This window comes from Aulonocara stuartgranti, assembly GCF_965226115.1.
Source record: "Aulonocara stuartgranti genome assembly, chromosome: 22".
Classification (NCBI taxonomy): domain Eukaryota; kingdom Metazoa; phylum Chordata; class Actinopteri; order Cichliformes; family Cichlidae; genus Aulonocara; species Aulonocara stuartgranti.
In genome coordinates, this window is record NC_138957.1 from 2,761,282 (window position 1) to 2,780,692 (window position 19,411).

Sequence of the window (19,411 nt, forward strand, 5' to 3'; positions counted from 1 at the left end):
TTTTGTTTTGCACATTCTGCAAATTCTGTGCGCCGATCTGGGTCATCCTCGTTGAGATGCTGCAGTAGCTGGAGTTTGTAAGGGTGCCATTTGTGAGTAGCTAATATCCGCCGAAGGGATGTTCAACTAATGCCACTCTCCAGTGACATGACTTTAATACCTGGTCTATAAGAGGGACAGTGCCCTACTGGACCAGAAACCGATGGCTCTCAAAAAGTTAACAAGCCAGCATCTAGAGTTGGACAACCATGATTCAGCTCTCCAAGACCACAGAATCAATGCTACACCATAAGACCCCAACGACCAAAACCACATGCAGATGTGCTTCATTTGCACTGTTTTTATTTATTTATTTTTTAAAAAGAAAAATGATTTTGCACAGTACCGTTCAATCAGAAGTGGCCTGAATGTGAGTATTTTGTGCTGTAGCACATTTTTCACATTTGCAGATTAAAAAACTATGTATTTTGTAGTTTGATATAATCCTGTCCTTTGATGGAATGAAAACAGCAATGTTCACTGGCATGCTACTAGAAATAAACTGTATCCAATGCGCTGGATAGTTTTTGTTATTAATTAAATTATAATTATAAATACAATTTCAACTGTATTATATAATGCACTTGTATTTGCATGACATTTCATACTTTTACCATTAAGTGACATCTCAACCATTTGGTAGAGATCAATATTTTAAAAACTACAGGGTCTATTGAAAAAAAATTATTGATTGTGGTTATTACTGGGAGGGATGTGAGATGGGCAAATGAATTGAATCATTTCTTCAACAGATTTGATTCAGCCATGAGGCAGTCTGCAACATCGGCTGCAGACTCACCCACCCCCACTGCTGCTGTTCCACCTCAGACACTTCACACCTCCTCTATTCACCCTGCTCACTCCCCCCCACCCCCAACTGCAGCATCCAATACACACTCAACACAAGGCTCCAGCCTGTCTCTCTCAACCACCCAGGTTAGGAGGGAACTGAGGAGGATTAATGGCAAGAAGGCAGCGGGTCCAGATGGCATCAGCTCGAGGGTCGTCAGGTCCTGCGCGGACCAACTGTGTGGGGTGATGGAGCACCTCTTCAACCTGAGCCTGAGGTTGGGAAGAGTCCCACAGGTCTGGAAAACCTCCTGTGTTGTACCAGTGCCAAAGACTTCACGCCCCAAGGACCTCAACAGCTACAGGCCGGTGGCTCTGACATCCCACCTGATGAAGACCCTGGAGCGGTTGGTCCTGGCTCAGCTTCGGCACCTAATAAGCTCATCACTGGACCCACTTCAGTTTGCCTACCAGCCTGGCATTGGAGCGGATGATGCCGTCATTCACCTCCTCCATCGTTCCCTCGCTCACCTGGAGACCGCTGGAAGCACTGTGAGAATCATGTTCTTTGATTTCTCCAGTGCCTTCAACACCATTCTTCCCTCGGTTCTAAAGGACAAGCTGGTGAACTCTGGAGTGGACCATCACCTCACTACCTGGATCCTGGACTACCCCACCGACCGACCACAGTATGTGAGGACTCAGGGCTGTGTGTCGGACAGGGTCGTCTGCAGTACGGGGGCCCCACAGGGAACGGTTCTGGCTCCGTTCCTCTTCACCATCTACACTGCAGACTTCTCCCACAATTCCACCCAGTGCCTCCTGCAGAAGTTCTCTGATGACTCTGCAATAGTCGGCCTCATCACTGATGGGGACGACAAGGAGTACAGAGGTCTGACCCAAGACTTTGTGGACTGGTGCCAGCTGAACTACCTCCAGATCAACGCCAGTAAAACCAAGGAACTGGTGGTAGACTTCCGCAGGCACAAGCATTCTCCACTGCAACCACTGAACATCCAAGGTATGGACATTGAGGCTGTGGACAGCTACAGGTACCTTGGTGTTCATCTGAACAATAGACTGGACTGGACTCATAACTCAGACGCCCTCTACAGGAAAGGGCAGAGCAGGCTGTACCTGCTGCGGAGACTCAGGTCGTTTGGAGTGGAGGGCCCACTCCTGAAGACCTTCTATGACTCTGTTGTGGCTTCTGCTATCTTTTATGGTGTGGTCTGCTGGGGCGGCAGCATCTCTGCTGGGGACAGGAAGAGACTGAACAGGGTGATCCGAAGGGCCAGCTCTGTTCTAGGATGCCCTCTGGACCCAGTGGAGGTGGTGAGTGACAGGAGAACGGCGGCTAAGCTGTCATCCCTGATGGACAACATCTCCCACCCCATGCAGCAGACTGTGACAGCACTGAGCAGCTCCTTCAGTGGGAGACTGCAGCACCCACGGTGTGGGACGGAGAGATTTCGCAGGTCTTTCCTCCCCACTGCTGTCAGACTCCATAATAAAGACTTTAACTGATCAAGCACACACATCCATACATATGCAATAATACCAAGTGCAATAATCCTTTCTGTCATCGTTGTATTTTTACTCAGTTGTATATAGTATTTGTATTTGTATTCTATTTTTATCTTATTGTATATTTATTTTATTTTATTCTACTGCATATAGTATTTTATTCTATTCTGTACAGTTGTGTACTGTATTTATTCTTATTGTATTCTAATTTTTGCCTCATAACTTTTGCACTGTCCACTTCCTGCTGTGACAAAACAAATTTCCCACGTGTGGGACTAATAAAGGTTATCTTATCTTATCTTATCTTACTCACCCAAATCAATAAGAAATGCAAACAAAAAAATCTTTCCATTGTTTTTTTCTTGGTGTGGACCTCAAAGGGTTAAAGATTAATATCAGTTTGTACATGCTTTAGATAGCTTTTCTTCAAATTCTTTAATTCTCACTCGCTTTTACAACTTTGTACTTTTGTGTTACTTGCAGCAACAACTCCACCTCATTGTTAGTCCATTTAAAAAACTTTTCCTTGACACTTCAAAGAGCCGGAAAGTAAATAAACGGCAGACAGAAACGAGGCAGGTCGAATCGTCTTGTGTTTCACGCATGCGCAGTACTGGAAGGTAAGCGTTTTCGGCCGTTTCAATATGGACGCACAACTCTGTGAAAAAGACTGAAAATGATAGTGTGGACGCGGAGCATTTTGAGACGAAAACGCTGTTTTCAAATTTATTTGGGCTAGTGTGGACGTAGCCTCTGAAAGCCCTCTTCTTGTCACTGAGGAGGGCTTTGATGCCCTTAGTCACCCACAGCTTGGTATTTGGGAAACGATTGGACAGTCTGAGCTGGAACAATGGGGTTGGTGCAGAAAGTTATGTAGTCGGTGATACACTCAGTAAGCCCATTGATGTCCTAGGCGTAGTCTAATGGGGGACTTAAAGCGCATTATACAACATGTCTTATTAACCAGTACAAAAGATTCATACAAGCACTTTTTCTATATTTTTTCTTTTTTCTACATGTTTTCTAATTAGTGTTCAAACTGATGAAAATATTGGAAAAACAACTTGGGGTTCAATATCTTGCCCAAGAATACTTGCAAAATATTCCTGGCCAAGATACTGGTGCAAACAGGGCTTGAACCACCAACCTTCTGATTAGTACCTTAGACCTTGGGCTGCTGGTGATGTAATGTTGTGTGCATATTATCTTTACACACCATGAGCCCCTACTACTACCTGAGGATCATTTAATTTTTAATTCAATTCAATTTTTTTTATACAGTGGGTAAAATAAGTATTGAACATGTGACCAGTTTTCTAAATGTAAATGTATTTCTAAAAATGCTATTGACATGAAATTCTCAGCAGATGTCTGTAGCAACCCATTCAATCCACACATGCAAAGAAATTAAATCATAGATGTCCATAAATTAAGTTATGTGTAATCTAAATTTTAATTCAATTAAATGTAGTTGTTATAGCACCAAATCAAAGCAATAATTTCCTCAATGAGCTTTATATTGTAAGATAAAGACCCTAAAATATAATGAGAATTGACACGGAGAAAAAAGTGTTGAACACGCTTACAGAAAATTATTTAATAGTTTGTACAAAAGCGTTTGTTGGTGATGACAGCTTCGAGACGGCAACACAAGACAACCACAATTAATGAAGGAGAGGGACAACGGCTAGGTTACAGTCAGGCAGTTTTTATTGATGGTTTACTGTGCCTTGACAATCATAAACTCAAACAAATCAAAATTAAGAAATTAAATTAAGAAAACAAAAAGAGGCTGACTTCTTTCCTAAGGTCTAAATAAAACAATACACAAAACAAAAGGTCTGTCTAGCTGCTTGACAAAAAAAGGTCAGTCAAAACATACAAAAGTGGCATCAAGCGTATAACCTAGTGTTTTTAACAATAAATGCCCAGTTGCAAGTGTATGGGGTACCCCAATCTTACCTGTCCAGCCTCCCACCAAAACACTCACATACACATAAGCCTACAAACAAACGTTTAGAGAACATCAGAAGCTGGCCAGGAAGCTGCTCTTTTGTAATGATCCCTGGCAAGCGATTGGTCTGCAGCCGTCCCCAACCCCTGGGCCACGGACCGGTACTGGTCGTTTGGTACCAACAAGAGTTGAGGTTCGGGCGTGAAATGTGTAGTTTTCAAGGGTTTTATTGATTTTTATCATTATTTTTAATAGTTTTTATTGTTAACTCAGTTTCCCTGGGTCTTTTCCTGTGTGTTATGAATAAATCTTACTTTTTTTGGTACCTTTACAGGTTTTATTTGTTGTATTTTTCCGCGACAACTTAAAGGCCGGTCGTGAAAGTATTGTCGGACATAAACCGGTCCATGGCAAAAAAAGGTTGGGGACCGCTGGGCTACTGTGCCCAGATTAGCCAATAGGCATATGCCAATTATCTTTGAATGGGCCAATAGGTGGAGGCTTGACACCTGAAAGACAAGAGCAACAGAAAAACAAAGTGCTGTGTATCATGGCATGTGACAGTCTTGCTGAAACATCCATCCTAATTTCATCTTCATCATCCTGTTAGATGGCGGCAGGTTTTGAGACAGGAATGTCTCGATACATTTTTCCATACATTCTTCCTTATATGAAGTGTGCCATTTGCAGAAAAATCGCCTAATATGTGTGTGTTTAGTTAGTTTGTTTGTTTGCTTGTTTTAATCAATTTTAAATCATGCTTTTTATTTGTTTTTGTTTCTAATGTCTCTGTAAAGCACTTTGAATCACCTTGTTGTTGAATTGTGCTATACAAATAAATTTGCCTTGCCTTGCCTTGCCTAATACCATGATGTTTCCACCTCCAAACTTCACAGTTGGTATGGTGTTTTTGGGTTGATGTGCAGTGACTTTTAAAATCCAAACACGGTGTGTATTAAGGCATCAAAACAGTTCAATTCTGGCCTCATCTGAACAGACTATATTGTCCCAGTATTTCACAAGCTTGTCTAAATGTTGATCAGCCAGCTTTAAATGCACCCCCTTTTCACTTCATGTGTTCAATATTTTATTCCTTGGTCACGCCTTATTATTACTTATAATTTATGGACATCAGTGCTTTGACTTCTTGGCATGTGTGGGTTGGATGGGTTGTTACATCTAGTGAGAATTTTATCGCACCTTTAGAAATATATTTACTTAGAAAATTGGTGACATGTTCTTTTAGTGATGTGTTCAATACCTATTTTTCCCGCAGTATAGCACTAAATCAATACAACTGTTGCCTTAAGGCTGTCATAATGCTGTCTAATACAGACCCAGGAAGCAGGCTCAGGCGAATGAATAAAGACTGAGTGTTTGGGGAGGTGGAGCCAAGTGGGGAGGAAGTGGTGACTTGTGGAGAAAATCATGAAAACTGTAGACTCCACATGACAAAGGTGCTTTAGATTGTAAGTTAAATCAATACATTGTCTCCTATGAGAAAATGCTTTAGCAAACTCGGGAAAGAAAAAATCCCTTTTAACAAAAACAGCTAGACTCAGGGAGGGGTGGTCATCTGCTGTGACTGGTTGGAGTAAGGGGGAGGAAGATATGACAAACAAAGGAAGAGTGGAAGAGAACTAGAGATTAATAATAACTAGTGATTAAATGCAGAGTGGCGTATAAACAGTGTGTGAAAAAAAAGGTGAATGAAGAAGAAATCATCATCATGGGAAGCCCCCAGCTACCTTGACCTATTACAGTGTAACTAAGGGGGAATTCAGTGACACCTGATCCAACCCTAACTATATTCTTTGTCAAAAAGGAAATTATGGGTAATTCACATTATACTGGGGCAACTTATTTTCAAAAGTAATTAGTTACTTAGTTACTTAGTCACTTTTCAAAAACATGATACACAACCTGAATGCGTCACAAACCAATAGACCTTTTGGCCCAATTCTATTTTTTTGCATAATCCAACATATAAAAGTGAATCAAATTGAAAAGTGTCTTTTTAAAAATTAGTTTATTACTTTTAATCTTAACTTAATAAACATTGCATCCAAAAAAAAAAAATTAAATTCAACAATCTTTGACTTTAATAAATTTGCTTAACATTTAAACATATTTCTGCACATTACACCATATTTTAAGAAAATAAAGGCTTAAACTGTATTTCTGCATATTCCAGTATATAACATAAAATTATTTTTTGTGTATACACACACATCCTTTCACATAAATACAACAAAAAAAATAAATAAATAAAATTAACAATAACATCTTTTAACAGTTGGTAAAGTGCAGAGAGGAGTAATAATGAGATTACCAAAACAGAAAATGCTATTGCATGCTACATATAGGCTGTTAATCCAGTCTCATTTTGTGGCAACCCTGAAAAAGACCGATGTTTTATTGTTTTCTTTTGGACTGAAACAGTGGTTATATCGCATCAGCAGAAGCTTCTCAAACCTTCTATCAGACAGTCTGTTCCTTTTGGGGAAAGCACCAATCCACCTAAACTGAACAGCCGTTCCACTGGTGCACTGGATGGAGTTGGCCTGTTGTATTTCATGTACATCTTTTTGAGATTTGGAAACTGATTCAGAATCTCAAGCTCATAGTCTGACCTTAAATAGTCGGTTACTTCTTTTTCTGCTGAGAAAAAGCATTTGGCTGGCTGGCATTTGGGACACATTAGTGTTGTCAGTTGCAGGAGCAGCTTTACGACACTCTGTTATCAGGAGCTCCTTCACATACTCTCCTACACTCATCTCTCAACCAACAAAGTTTAAACTTGGGACAAGTGGCCGCTGCGAGAAGTCCTTCTTGGCTGTCCAGAACAGCATCAAGTCTTGAGGGCCTGTAACATACAATATGATGCATCTAAGAATAAAATTATTTTACTATATAATTACCTATTGTCATTATTTTGTGGGCTTTACTGCCCTAAACCATCTATATTTTCTATTATCAATACTGTATGAGATTTAATTTTGGTTTTGTTGATATTATGATTAATATTCATAATCAATGATGATCAATATCCCTGATATTTAACAAGGGGTGAATACTTGGTCTTTTATTCTATCATTTTAATAATTGTACACGCTGCTTAAAGCTACGTATAACATCCACCCACTGTGAAGCGTATAATAAGTTTAACAAATCCACCCAAAGCAATTATCCAATAATAATCTTACCTTTACAGAGGTCTTTCTAGAGAGGTCATCTAGAGAGGTCATCTTTCAGGGCAAGCGTCTTTGACATCAGGCTTGTGAGTGTTGGTAGTAAAGCCCCATAGGTGCACTCATCCCTTTGTAAGATGTCCAGAGCCACTGTCAGGGGCTTCATCACAGCACAGTACTCTTTCAAGAACTGGTACTCCCTTTCATTAAGGCACTTGATTCCCAGTTTTACACAGAGGGGATTAAGTTCATTTAAGGGAATTGTGATGATTCTAGAAATGGCCTCATACAGGTAATTCCACCTTGTGGATGTCAGTACCATTAGGTTTCCTCTGGCTGACTTCCTCCACCTGTTCAGAGGCTAATGTTGATCGACTTCCTTTAGTCCAAAGAGCAGAACATTTTGCAATGCTACTCCTATATGCAGCCTTGGTGTCTGCACAGGAATTTAGATGTTTGTCAACATCGCTTGTTGAAATCAAGTTAATTGTGTGCGATGCACATCTGTAGTGTTGAGGGAGGCTAAACTGTGCATCACCAGATGTGGTTGAAAGAGCTTCTATGACATCAGTAAAGGTCGGTTCCTCGTCATCACCTTCTTCATTTTCAGATTCAGACTCCAAATGACAGGGCTGATATACTCTGAATGCTTTAGGAAAATTAGATGCATTATCCATTACAGTGGCAACAACTTTGTCTTGTAGTCCATATGATGAATGGATTTCTTCAATCTCTGCTCCGATTACATCATAGATATGGCTGCCTTTAATTCTCTTGCATGCTAGGGCGGCCTTGTTGCATTGTAATGTGGAATTAATCCAGTGAACTGTTACACCCATAAAGCTTTTATTATTTACCGTCCAGATGTCAGCAGTAGTGGAAACAAACTCTGCCTCTTCGAGTGTAGCCTTTAAGTTAGAGGCAAGGCAAGGCAAGTTTATTTGTATAGCACAATTCAACAACAAGGTGATTCAAAGTGCTTTACAGAGACATTAGAAACAAGAACAAATAAAAAGCATGATTTAAAATTGAATAAAACAAGCAAATAAACTAACTAACTAATTAACAAACAAACAAACAAACAAACAACAGTATATAAAATCAAAACAGATAAAATCAGAACAGTAGATAAAATCAGTAGTTAAATGTAAGTTTTGAAATTTAAGCTTAAAGTGTGGATTTGGTGCTTTATTCAAATGCAGCTGAGAACAGGTGAGTCTTCAACCTGGATTTAAATAAACTGAGTGTTTCAGCTGATCTGAGGCTTTCTGGGAGTTTGTTCCAGATATAAGGAGCATAAAAGCTGAATGCAGCTTCTCCGTGTCTGGTTCTGACTCTGGGAACTGATAAAAGACCGGATCCAGATGACCTGAGGGATCTGGATGGTTCATACTGGGTCAGGAGGTCATTGATGTATTTTGGTCCTAAACCATTCAGAGCTTTATAGGCCAGCATCAGAACTTTAAAGTCTATCCTCTGACGGACAGGCAGCCAGTGTAAGGACCTCAGAGCTGGACTGATGTGGTCCACTTTTTTGGTCTTAGTGAGGACTCGAGCAGCAGAGTTCTGAATGAGCTGTAGTTGTCTGACTGATTTTTTAGGTAGACCTGTAAAGATGCTGTTACAGTAATCAAGCCTACTAAAGATGAATGCATGGACTAGTTTTTCCAGGTCCTGTTGAGACATCAGATCTTTTATCCTTGATATATTCTTGAGGTGATAGTAAGCTGACTTTGTTATTGTCTTAATGTGTTTTTCTAAGTTTAGGTCTGCATCCATCACTACACCCAAATTTCTCGCCTGGTTTGTGGTTTTTAGATGTATAGATTGAAGTTCTCTGGTGACCTGTAATCGTTTTTCTTTGGCGCCAAAGACTATTACCTCAGTTTTGTTTTTGTTTAGCTGGAGAAAATTGTGGCACAACCAGTCATTGATTTCCTCAATGCATTTACCAAGAGCCTGTACAGGGCCTCGGTCTCCTGGTGACATTGTGATATATATTTGTGTGTCATCTGCATAGCTGTGATAGTTTATTTTGTTGTTGTTTATAATCTGTGCCAGTGGGAGCATGTAGATGTTAAACAGAAGGGGTCCCAAGATGGAACCTTGGGGAACTCCACATGTGATACTTGTCTGCTCAGATGTGAAGTTACCTATTGATACAAAGTATTTCCTGTTTTCTACATATGTTTTGAACCAGTTTAGTACAGTTCCTGAAAGACCTGTCCAGTTCTCCAGTCGTTTGAGTAATATGTTGTGGTCAACTGTATCAAATGCTGCACTGAGATCCAGTAAAACTAGGACTGACATTTTTCCACTGTCTGTATTCAGACATATGTCATTAAACACTTTGGTCAGAGCGGTTTCAGTGCTGTGGTTCTGTCTAAAACCTGACTGGAAGGCATCGTAGCAATTATTCTGTTTTAAGAAGTAACTGAGCTGTTGAGAAACTGCTTTTTCAATGATCTTACTTAAAAACGGGAGATTTGAGATCGGCCTGTAGAGTTCATTTTGTCATATTCTCTCTCAAGGTATCCTACAAATGACTTTCTCTGGGGCAGCTTGACACCACTTTTAGTTGGTATTTTTCCTACAATGCTTCGGAATGATTCAGAGTCTACAGTGGAAATAGGCAACATGTTCTCGACGATATAGGCAGCAACGAGCTTCTTCAGTTCAGCGGCACTAAGTCCTGTCGCTCTTATGTCTAGTTTAATCTGTTTAGCAGGAGTGGGTCCATCTGAGCCACAGCGGTCATTTCAGTGGGGGGATCCTGGGGGTTTTCTGTCAATTTAACATTCTTGTGCTAGGTGCTTGCTCAAGTTGGAAGCGGAATTTTTTGATGTGGAAGTTTTCTTCCTATGCAGAGTGTACAACGTATGCTTATGTTTTTGTCGCTTTTGAAAAAGTCAAATTCAAAGTAATGTCGGTATTTCCAAGTATTAAATGATGCACGATCGTACTCCATCCCTCGCTCCATGTTTTCTATTGTTGATTTACATACGTGCTTCCACAGCCGTCGCACACGCTTGCGTCATTGTCATGAGACACTCTCTCAAACAAAATCACAGTTTAGTAACGCAGTAATGCAGCGTGCTTAAGGGGAAAGTAAGTGTAATCGAATTACTTTTTTTTGCAATCGTAATCCCTTAGTTTACTCGTTACTTGAAAAAAGTAATCAGATTACAGCAATACAGTAATTGTAACATGTTACTGCCCATCTCTGAATATTAATAAAATATGTTTGTTTGTTTGTTTGTTTTTGACAATTCTTGTAATCACACAACATCCACTTCACATACAAAATGTTACATATATTAAAAAAAATTCCCTCTTGCGCCCCTCTGTATCTGTAAGTCCAACAGGGTCTTAGCCTCAGTCATTCTCGACCGCCCTAGGGAGCTTTCCCTATTTTGCCCTCGGTATTTCCATACTCACACAGATGTTTCTGTATACTATGCCACTTGGTTCTGGCGTTCCATGTATGCCCTGCCTGCTAGCGTCTTGGGAATCTTTACACATCCTGTACCTGGGTTCTTGCCTGGTGTGATAGACCCCAGCCTCTATGGATCTTGTGCTCAGAGCTTGTTCCTGTGCTGCCATGATTAGTGCCTCTGTGCTGTCTTTCAGACCAACCTAGTCAAACCACTGGTAGGATTTCTAGATGTCAGCTGCTTCCTCTATCTACTGGATATATACACAGTACCGGGCCTGTCCTTTAGTGATGGTTCTTCCTCTTGCCCTCTTTCTTGGGCTTCTGCTACCTGAGGCATTCACTAAGTACACAATCAGTTCTGGCATTCTTCCTGATGTACTCGAGAGTGTTCATTGTGTCATCCTGGTCTGTGGTTCTGACACTCACCAGTCCCCAGCCTCCTTTCTTCCGCTTAGCGTACAGTCTCAGGGTGCTGGACTTGGGGTGAAACCCTCTATGTATAGTCAGGAGTTTCCTTGTCTTGATGTCAGGGGCTTCCATCTTCTCCTTTGGCCAGCTTATTATTATTATAATTATTATAATGCTCAAGGGTTTTAATTACAACATATTTAATTTCTTAAGCTTAGATACTCTTTTCTGAACTTTGCCATTAGGGTTAGGGTTAGGGTTAGGGGCAGCTGTGGCTACAATGTAGCTTGACATCACCAGTGTGTGAATGGGTGGATGACTGAATGTAGTGTAAAGCGCTTTGGGGTCCATATGACTAAAGCGCTATACAAATACAGGCCATTTACCATTTACCATCGCTCTGGCAGAAATGGCGCTAGAGCCAGAGTAGGGGAGAGGCGAGCTGGAACAAACCATTTTGGGAGGGGGGTATCTATGCTTTTGTTGTTAAAATGTTATGTCTCAATTAAGTACTGTATGTTTTTTATATTTTTAGTAGTGTTTACACAAACAGCAAATATTGTCAAAAAAGTGAGAACTCTTTGATTAATTTTGATTCATTGGGCTAAAATCGCCCCTGGTGAGATGGTATTTAGATTTGATTTGATATACCTTTATTAGTCCCACAAAGGGAAATTTCATAAGGCTGCCGACCTATTGTACGCAATGGCGGCGCCATCTTACCCTCCGACCATACATACATTACACAAAACATCACATGGGGAAGACAGGTCAGAGAGGTATAACAATGAAAAATTTGGAGGAAAGATAAGGAGAAAAAATAACTCCCCCCAGACTGAGCTCCAACAGGGAGATCAGTTTGAGAACAGAAAAAAACACCTCTGCACATGAAAAAACTCTTAATACACCAAAGAAACACATGACAAGCAACAGGGGTGGGTAAAGGGTGAGAGACAGCCGAATTAGACAGTACATCCGGGGCTGCGTGCACTGGTCTCCTTGATCCACCGTCAGCATCGGAAGGGAATAAGCGTCGAAGGCGTTTGGAAAGGGAGGGGGGATGAGTGTGTGCATATCAGTGTATATGTATGTGTGTGCGTGTCCAGAGTTCAGCTGAGACAGTGTCCTTCGCCCTGCTAGGCTAAGTAAACAGTTTTCCAGCCAACCCAGGTGGCCTTGCATGGAATGGGAAGGAACAGACTAAACACAGTCGTTATCAGGGTGTTGTTGTTCAGCTCCAGCCTTGAGACCGCAGCTGGCGCCGAAAGGGTATCCGCATGAAGTGATGGTGCTTTTTACTTTAGTGCGAACAGCTCATATGAATTTCAAAGCAGTTCTACAGTCCAACACTGGTCTCTCAATCTCCCGTTGGAGAGCCGTGAGCTTCGCCATACTAGCGTTCTGTGATGTTGTCATTTCTTGTGCTCGAGGAGCCGATTCTGAGAACTCACGGCAGTGTGCCTCCCCGAGATGTCATCCAATTTGCGTTGAGAGATGTTATTCTGAGCTAGCCCTTCCGAGATGTAATCCAGTCTGCAGTCAGAGATCTTATTCTGAGTATTCACAGCAGCCGTAGCCTCTCCAAGATCTTATCCGTGCTGCACTCAATGAGCCCATTTTGAGAAACTCACGCCTCTCCCATCGTTTCAATCCCAGTGGGCAGCCTTGTGGGGGTTTGAACAGCCGGTTCCGCTTTCTAAATTCTTCGATAAGTCAGGGCCAAGCCAGCTCCGATCAGCCAGAACCCTGTTATCATGGTTCCGAATAGGTAGATATCTTCAGCACTCAGGCTCACCCGAGCCCAAACTTCTCATTGAGAAAGGGGTGTCAATTGCATTTAGGGACCAGTTGATCCAATCCATAATTCCTCTTTTAGGTTTTAGAGAACAGACTGTGAGAGAGTGTTCCAGGGAAAAGTAATACAAAAAACACAAGACTAGACAAGGACATAAGAAGCTAAGCAGGGAAGCTAAGGGAGAGGAGGAGGAGGAGAGGAGAAAAGTGTGACCGCCTTCGTCAAGAGCAAGAGCAGGATTTACTAAGTTAGATCTGGAAACAATGAATGTCTTTTCAAAGCTAGGACTTTTTGGGTCTCTTTTTATTCCAAGCTTTGCTTTTATCTTGATTATTTTCAATTTGGTATGATACGCAACAATTTTCATCTTGTAAGCAGGCAGAAAAAAACAAACAAAGAGAGGAGGACGATCTCTTCATGTTTTTAAGTTTGCATTAACTATTCATTTTTTGTTGGTAAAAATTAATTAATGACTATTATTTTTGTATCTTATAAGAATTCAATGATGATCATTGCTTTTTTTAACTGCCGTTAATTCAAGGTAACATTAGGGTTACAATTAAACAACATGCACATTTACACTAAGATACCTTTCTGTAAAAGTATCTAAACTCTTCAGGATATTTTCTGGGCACTTATTTATTTTTAATGTTTGCATATTTGTCAAACTTACATGTTTCAGATCATCAAACAAACCTGAAATCTGAAGTAAATACAAACCTCTGGTTTTTAATCATGATTTCACTAATTGAGTGGAAAAAACCTTCCAAACCTACCTGGCCCTATGTCAAATGTAACTGTTCCCTAAACTTAACCATTGGTTATCCAACACTTTGAAGCTAAAACTACAATCAACTGCTTGATGAAGAAGATGATTGTGATTGTGATCGTTGATAATGAAGCTTTTGCATTGCTGTGGAGGAATTTTGGCCAAATCGTTGCAGAATTGCTTTAATTCAGCCACATTGTAGGATTTTAAACAAACATTATTGGCATAACCATAACTTTCTTCAATAGCAAGGTCCTGAATATTATTTATTAATTACTTACTACTTATTTTGTGGGGTCTTTACCTTACAGCATAAAGCACCATGAAGTGACTGTTGCTTTGATTTGCCATTAATTAAATAAAATTCAATTAAATTGTTATTGCGTTAAAGAGAGTTGAATTGAATGAATACTATATCAACTTGTGAAATGTGTTCTACATTTTAAAATGTTTGATTTTCAACAAAGAATATAAGTTTAAAAAAATTAAATAAATACAGACTTCCTGTGTGCAACTTGCATATCGTTAGCTTCATAGCATAAGTGCCTAAGTCATTGACTTAGTCAAATGACTTAGGCAATTATGCTATGAAGCTAACGATATTATTTCTGTCCCCATAGGTTCACTGTGGGTACTCTAGCATTCTCCATGGTTCACATTTATGTTGGGGTAGCTGGATGAATCTAAACTTGCTATAGTGCAGATCTCCCTGTTCGCCGACAGCATGTTTGCAAAAGCCAACATCTCACAGATTCTGAAGCTGCAGTTTTCATCACCCTCTGACCAAAATTCACTGAACAAGCATAAATAAAATCTGTTCTCTGCATTATTTGCTTGCTTATTACGCACCAGTCTACCGTTGTGTGCAGTGTAATTTAAACTTTTACAAATTATACCAAATTACAAAAGCTATGTCTCTAATAAAACCTTTCTTCAGTTTTTGATCTACCGCAGGGTTCTAATGCAAAATCGAATCCAATCAAATCGGGATCTTGTGAATCGGAATCGAATCAGTTATAGGAATCAGTGACGATACCCAGCCCTAGCTGTCACCCTGTCCAGTCTTCCTGTGGCTTTAATTGGATATGTGGTCAAGAAAATGGATGGATGGAATAAAAGTTTCTTCCATTTGAAAAAAAGTGTCACTTTAATCATAAGCACACTTACATACACAAGTGGGTTCTAGTATGACAGCTCATTTTAAAGCAGAAGGGTTGAACAGTGTTTTCATTGTCAGTTTTTAATGAATTTGGTGTTACAATTTGGCAAATGTAACATCAGTACCACAATCTACAAAACAGTTTTAATAAAATATACAAATGTCAACCTCAAGTCATTAGAGAAGAGAGAGGATCACCACATTATTTACCCGGAGTGACTTGGCTGATTAAAGACAGACTTTGTACCTCAATTTCTCAGTGTAATTTATTTAGTACTATGTTAGATGTGATCTCTGTATATAGTACATGTCAGTCATGGAAAGGCTTGAAAGGGAAGAAAAATTACTCACATTTGTCAAAAACAAAAGATAAATCATATAAAAAAAGGATTGCTAGATGTTTACTTTAAAATTAATATATAATACAGATTTAAATCTCCATCCTTCTGGCAGTCGAGGACATCTTTACGGTGCAGATGCATTCTTATTTTAACAGTGTGTGTAAAACCTTCTAGATGGTTTTGTGTGATGATGAGAATACATATGCATGTAGCATCCACGCTTTATCTATAGGCTGTTGTGTCACGGGTGTAAAAAATGAAATGTGTAGCCTACTTTTAGGTTTGACAATTTAGGATTTTTTTGTTTGTTTATTTGTTTTTTAACAGTGCCAAGTTGTAAAAAGTTGCCTCAAGAAACATCATTTTGCACATTTTAAAAAACAGGAGGCATAGAAAGTATTTGCCAGTGGGACACAATCCTTGTGGTGAACTTTACACTGGGTTTTTGGGGGGTTTCAAATCTATAGAGACGCTGTGTTTAGAGAAACTGCATCTCAGCTGTTCTGATACACCAGACACATAAGCGATCAATAAAGGGTTTTGGCTGGGCAGCCGTTGACCTTCTCTCCTGGATCGCTTGGAGCACCCTTAGGTGTCTTACCAGTTTTGACAAATGTCCAGCTGGGATAACCACATTTACTCATAGCCTTTTTCATATGATGTTCTTCTGCTTCCCTGGTCTGTAAGGATCTTACAATGCTGTGACTGCAGCCATTCGCCAACTCTATGTGAATGGTATTCTTGGTCATTGATCAATAGCCATGACAATTTGCATATGATCATGAAACTGACCCCACAGTCCTCTGTTAATCAGTGGTGCCATTTTCAGTCATTAAGCAAATGTACAGTTTATCCAGGGGAACAGAAACAATTTTTTGGGGATTTCCTTACGCACATGATGGAGCATGCATCAAAACCTTCCATGTAAACACTGCATGTCATTCCATACAGTACCATGAAGATCGATCAGCCATAAAATTAAAACATCCTGCCAAATATTTTGTATATCCCCTGAGTACTGCCAGAACAGCTCGCTGACACATCAGGCATTACAAGCCAGGACCAAGGTGCAGGGACAGGGTGTTGTGTGGTAGAAGATCCTCTGGGTGTTGTGTTATGATGCGTATGGACTCTCTGGATGGTATGTGTCAAAGTAACATCCACATTAATACCAGGGTCCAAGGTTTTAATACAAAACATTAAATTTGAATATTTTCTTCACGTTTTCAATTTTCAAACTTTTAACGTTGTGACTAACTGGTGTAGATATGCACCTGGTGAAAGGAATGTTTTCTCATTTGCAATTTGCTCATTTCATAGATATCTAGATCCTAACGTAGCATCCTCATATTGATGTAAACTCTCAGCTAATAGATGTTTTTTACTCTCTTCCCCAGGTTACAAGTGCTCATCCTTCAAAGTCAGACATTGTCAAATCAGGAAATCTGAAATCCACACTTAAGCATATATGGACACAAAGTAATAAGGAAATGTCCATCAGTAGGCTGCTATCACAGACTCTACAAGGCAAGGAGAACAGCACAGCTTTGGATCTTCACTATGACACTCCAGAGCCCTATTTGGAGCAGGATCTTTGGGATTGGCTGAGAAATTCCACGGACCTGCAGGACTCACGACCACGGGCTAAACGGCGGCCTATGGTCAAGACAGGAAAGTTTAAGAAGATGTTTGGCTGGGGGGACTTCCATTCAAACATTAAGACAGTTAAACTTAACCTGCTAATCACTGGTAAGATTGTAGATCATGGAAATGGCACCTTCAGTGTCTACTTTCGCCACAACTCCACAGGGCAGGGCAATGTGTCTGTTAGCTTGGTCCCTCCAACAAAGATAGTTGAGTTTGATGTGGCAGCACAGCAGTCCGTCATTGATGCCAAGGACTCAAAGTCCTTCAACTGTCGCATAGAATATGAGAAGGTTGAGAAGGGTGCCAAGAACACACTCTGCAACTTTGACCCATCCAAGACATGCTACCAAGAGCAAACTCAGAGCCATGTCTCCTGGCTTTGCTCCAAACCATTCAAAGTCATCTGCATCTTCATTTCCTTCTACAGCACCGACTACAAACTGGTGCAGAAAGTGTGTCCAGACTACAACTACCACAGTGACACTCCCTACTTTCCCTCTGGCTGACATTTCCATACACTCACAAACTACATAGTGGTCGAGTGGAGAACAGACTAGGACTTCTATCCAGGCCAGAGACATTTGTATGTTAGCCCTTCTGTCCCTTAACATGTCCATATCAGAGTGTCAACTATGCCCAAATGATTCCCCAAATGATTCCCCTGTTCAATCTTCTGAAAGAGCAAAGAGCAACTTTCAATTCTTACAAAATGTGCTAATTGTAAACTGCTTAAAAGTAACCTTGGATTACCAGTTAGAATTTTATCCCTTAATTATGATTTATTCCAGCTGAATTTTGTCGAAAGCAATGGCCTTTGGGTCATCTTGGGTTAGTACTAGTATGAATTGTTCATTATTGAACTCTGCTCTTTCTTGTTGTTATTTTTACATCACACTTGTAGTCCAACTGAATGTTAATAACCTTGTTTTCTTTTAGCATATTTCAATATACAGTGTATTAACTCTTGATAGTATATGGACTGTTTGCCCCTGCTGTACCAGTTTCACTCTGCGTTTTATTCTGAATAATGGAAAAAAAATTAGCTCCTTGTTTAAAAAGAATGAAAACTATCCTTCAAATGTTATTAGAAAAAGAGGCTGAGGATGACAACAAAGATTCAAATGTGAGTGTGATGCTGTTAGAAATGTGAGGTAGTTTAATAAGTGAGGTTACCAGGCTGGCTTCTTCTACAGTCAGTTGAGAAAACCTGTTAACAACAGACTTTCAGATAGTGTAAGATGATCAGTCCTCGGTCATCATCAGAGAGCTTTTTGCGATAACGAACTTAACCAGCTACTGAGTCAGTTAGATGACTGGCCTATATTTTGAACTGACAAAATTCCGGATTAACTGACTGATCAGTGGGTTCTTGGGGATAAGACTTGTTCATTGTCAATTAATATAGCAAATGTAATGTATTGAATTCTATATATTAGAGCTTAATTTGTATGAATGGTTTGTATTGTACATAGTTTATCCAAATTATGCTGCTTCTGTATATGCCCCATGAGCTGTGTTTTTGACCACCTCTGCTAAGTCCTCTTGAAAGTCCATTTATGCTTGTTCTTGGTTCCTCTAACACAGAAAATGATGTTGCAGCCCTAGGTGTGGATGTCATGAAAACAGAAATCATGTACAGAAGATTTAGAACTGACTAAATATAATAAAAGTATTGACTTAAATTTTCTTTACTGGGTTGGGGGAAGGTTTGGGGATGAAGATGGATTAAAGAAATCAGAAATTTTATCAATTGAATTCTGGTATGTGTGAGTTAATTAAATCAGTAATGATTTGTTCAAGGTTTGTGGCAAACCATCATACCCATCTTTGTAGGACAATGGGCTACAATGGCAAAGGAAAATTTATTATAATAAACTGAACTGCAACAAAGTACAGGAAAAGACTCAGGTTTCACTCAAAATTCAAGCTTTCACAACATTAAGGAGATGTTATATGTTTCTCCATTATCTTGGATATCTGTGTGATGAGTCCTACCCCATCTAACACAAGATTTGTTGCCTAAAACATGAGCAACAGTGAGAGGCACAAAAAATGTAATTTTAAATGAATTGGTGGTATCTCATAAATACATATGTGTGTGCTTATTGAGGTTTGGTCACACATATATTAAACACCTCTAGAATAACTAATAGGACTATGTCATGGCTGCTGCGTGAGTCCCAAATGCAGGACTCTGGAGATCAGCGGCACAGATGGTGCAACTCTGAAGGCCGACCGGGAGTCCATTGGTGCAAATCTCAAGGAAGCCTGTGAAGGTGAGGGAGCAGGTTCACAGGTTTGTGATCACTTGGTAGGTGGCCAGTGATGGCAACAGCAACCCTTTGTCAGAGGCCGT

The 19,411-nt window shown here is 40.1% G+C and overlaps 1 protein-coding gene across 2 annotated transcripts in view; it reads left to right on the forward strand.

Annotated features, from left to right (window-relative positions):
* Nucleotides 1–18,821, forward strand: part of nxph1 (neurexophilin 1) — a 73,014-nt gene extending 54,193 nt beyond the window's left edge. The window contains exon 2 of one of the 2 annotated variants that reach the window (XM_082521171.1): nucleotides 16,806–18,821. In XM_082521171.1, coding sequence (XP_082377297.1) covers nucleotides 16,806–17,561 — 756 coding nt within the window. In that variant the 3' untranslated portion in view covers nucleotides 17,562–18,821. Of the gene's footprint in view, nucleotides 1–791; nucleotides 2,660–16,805 lie in introns of those variants that run through there. The other variant, XM_082521170.1, reaches the window with a different exon arrangement.
* The last annotated feature ends 590 nt before the right edge of the window (nucleotides 18,822–19,411 follow it).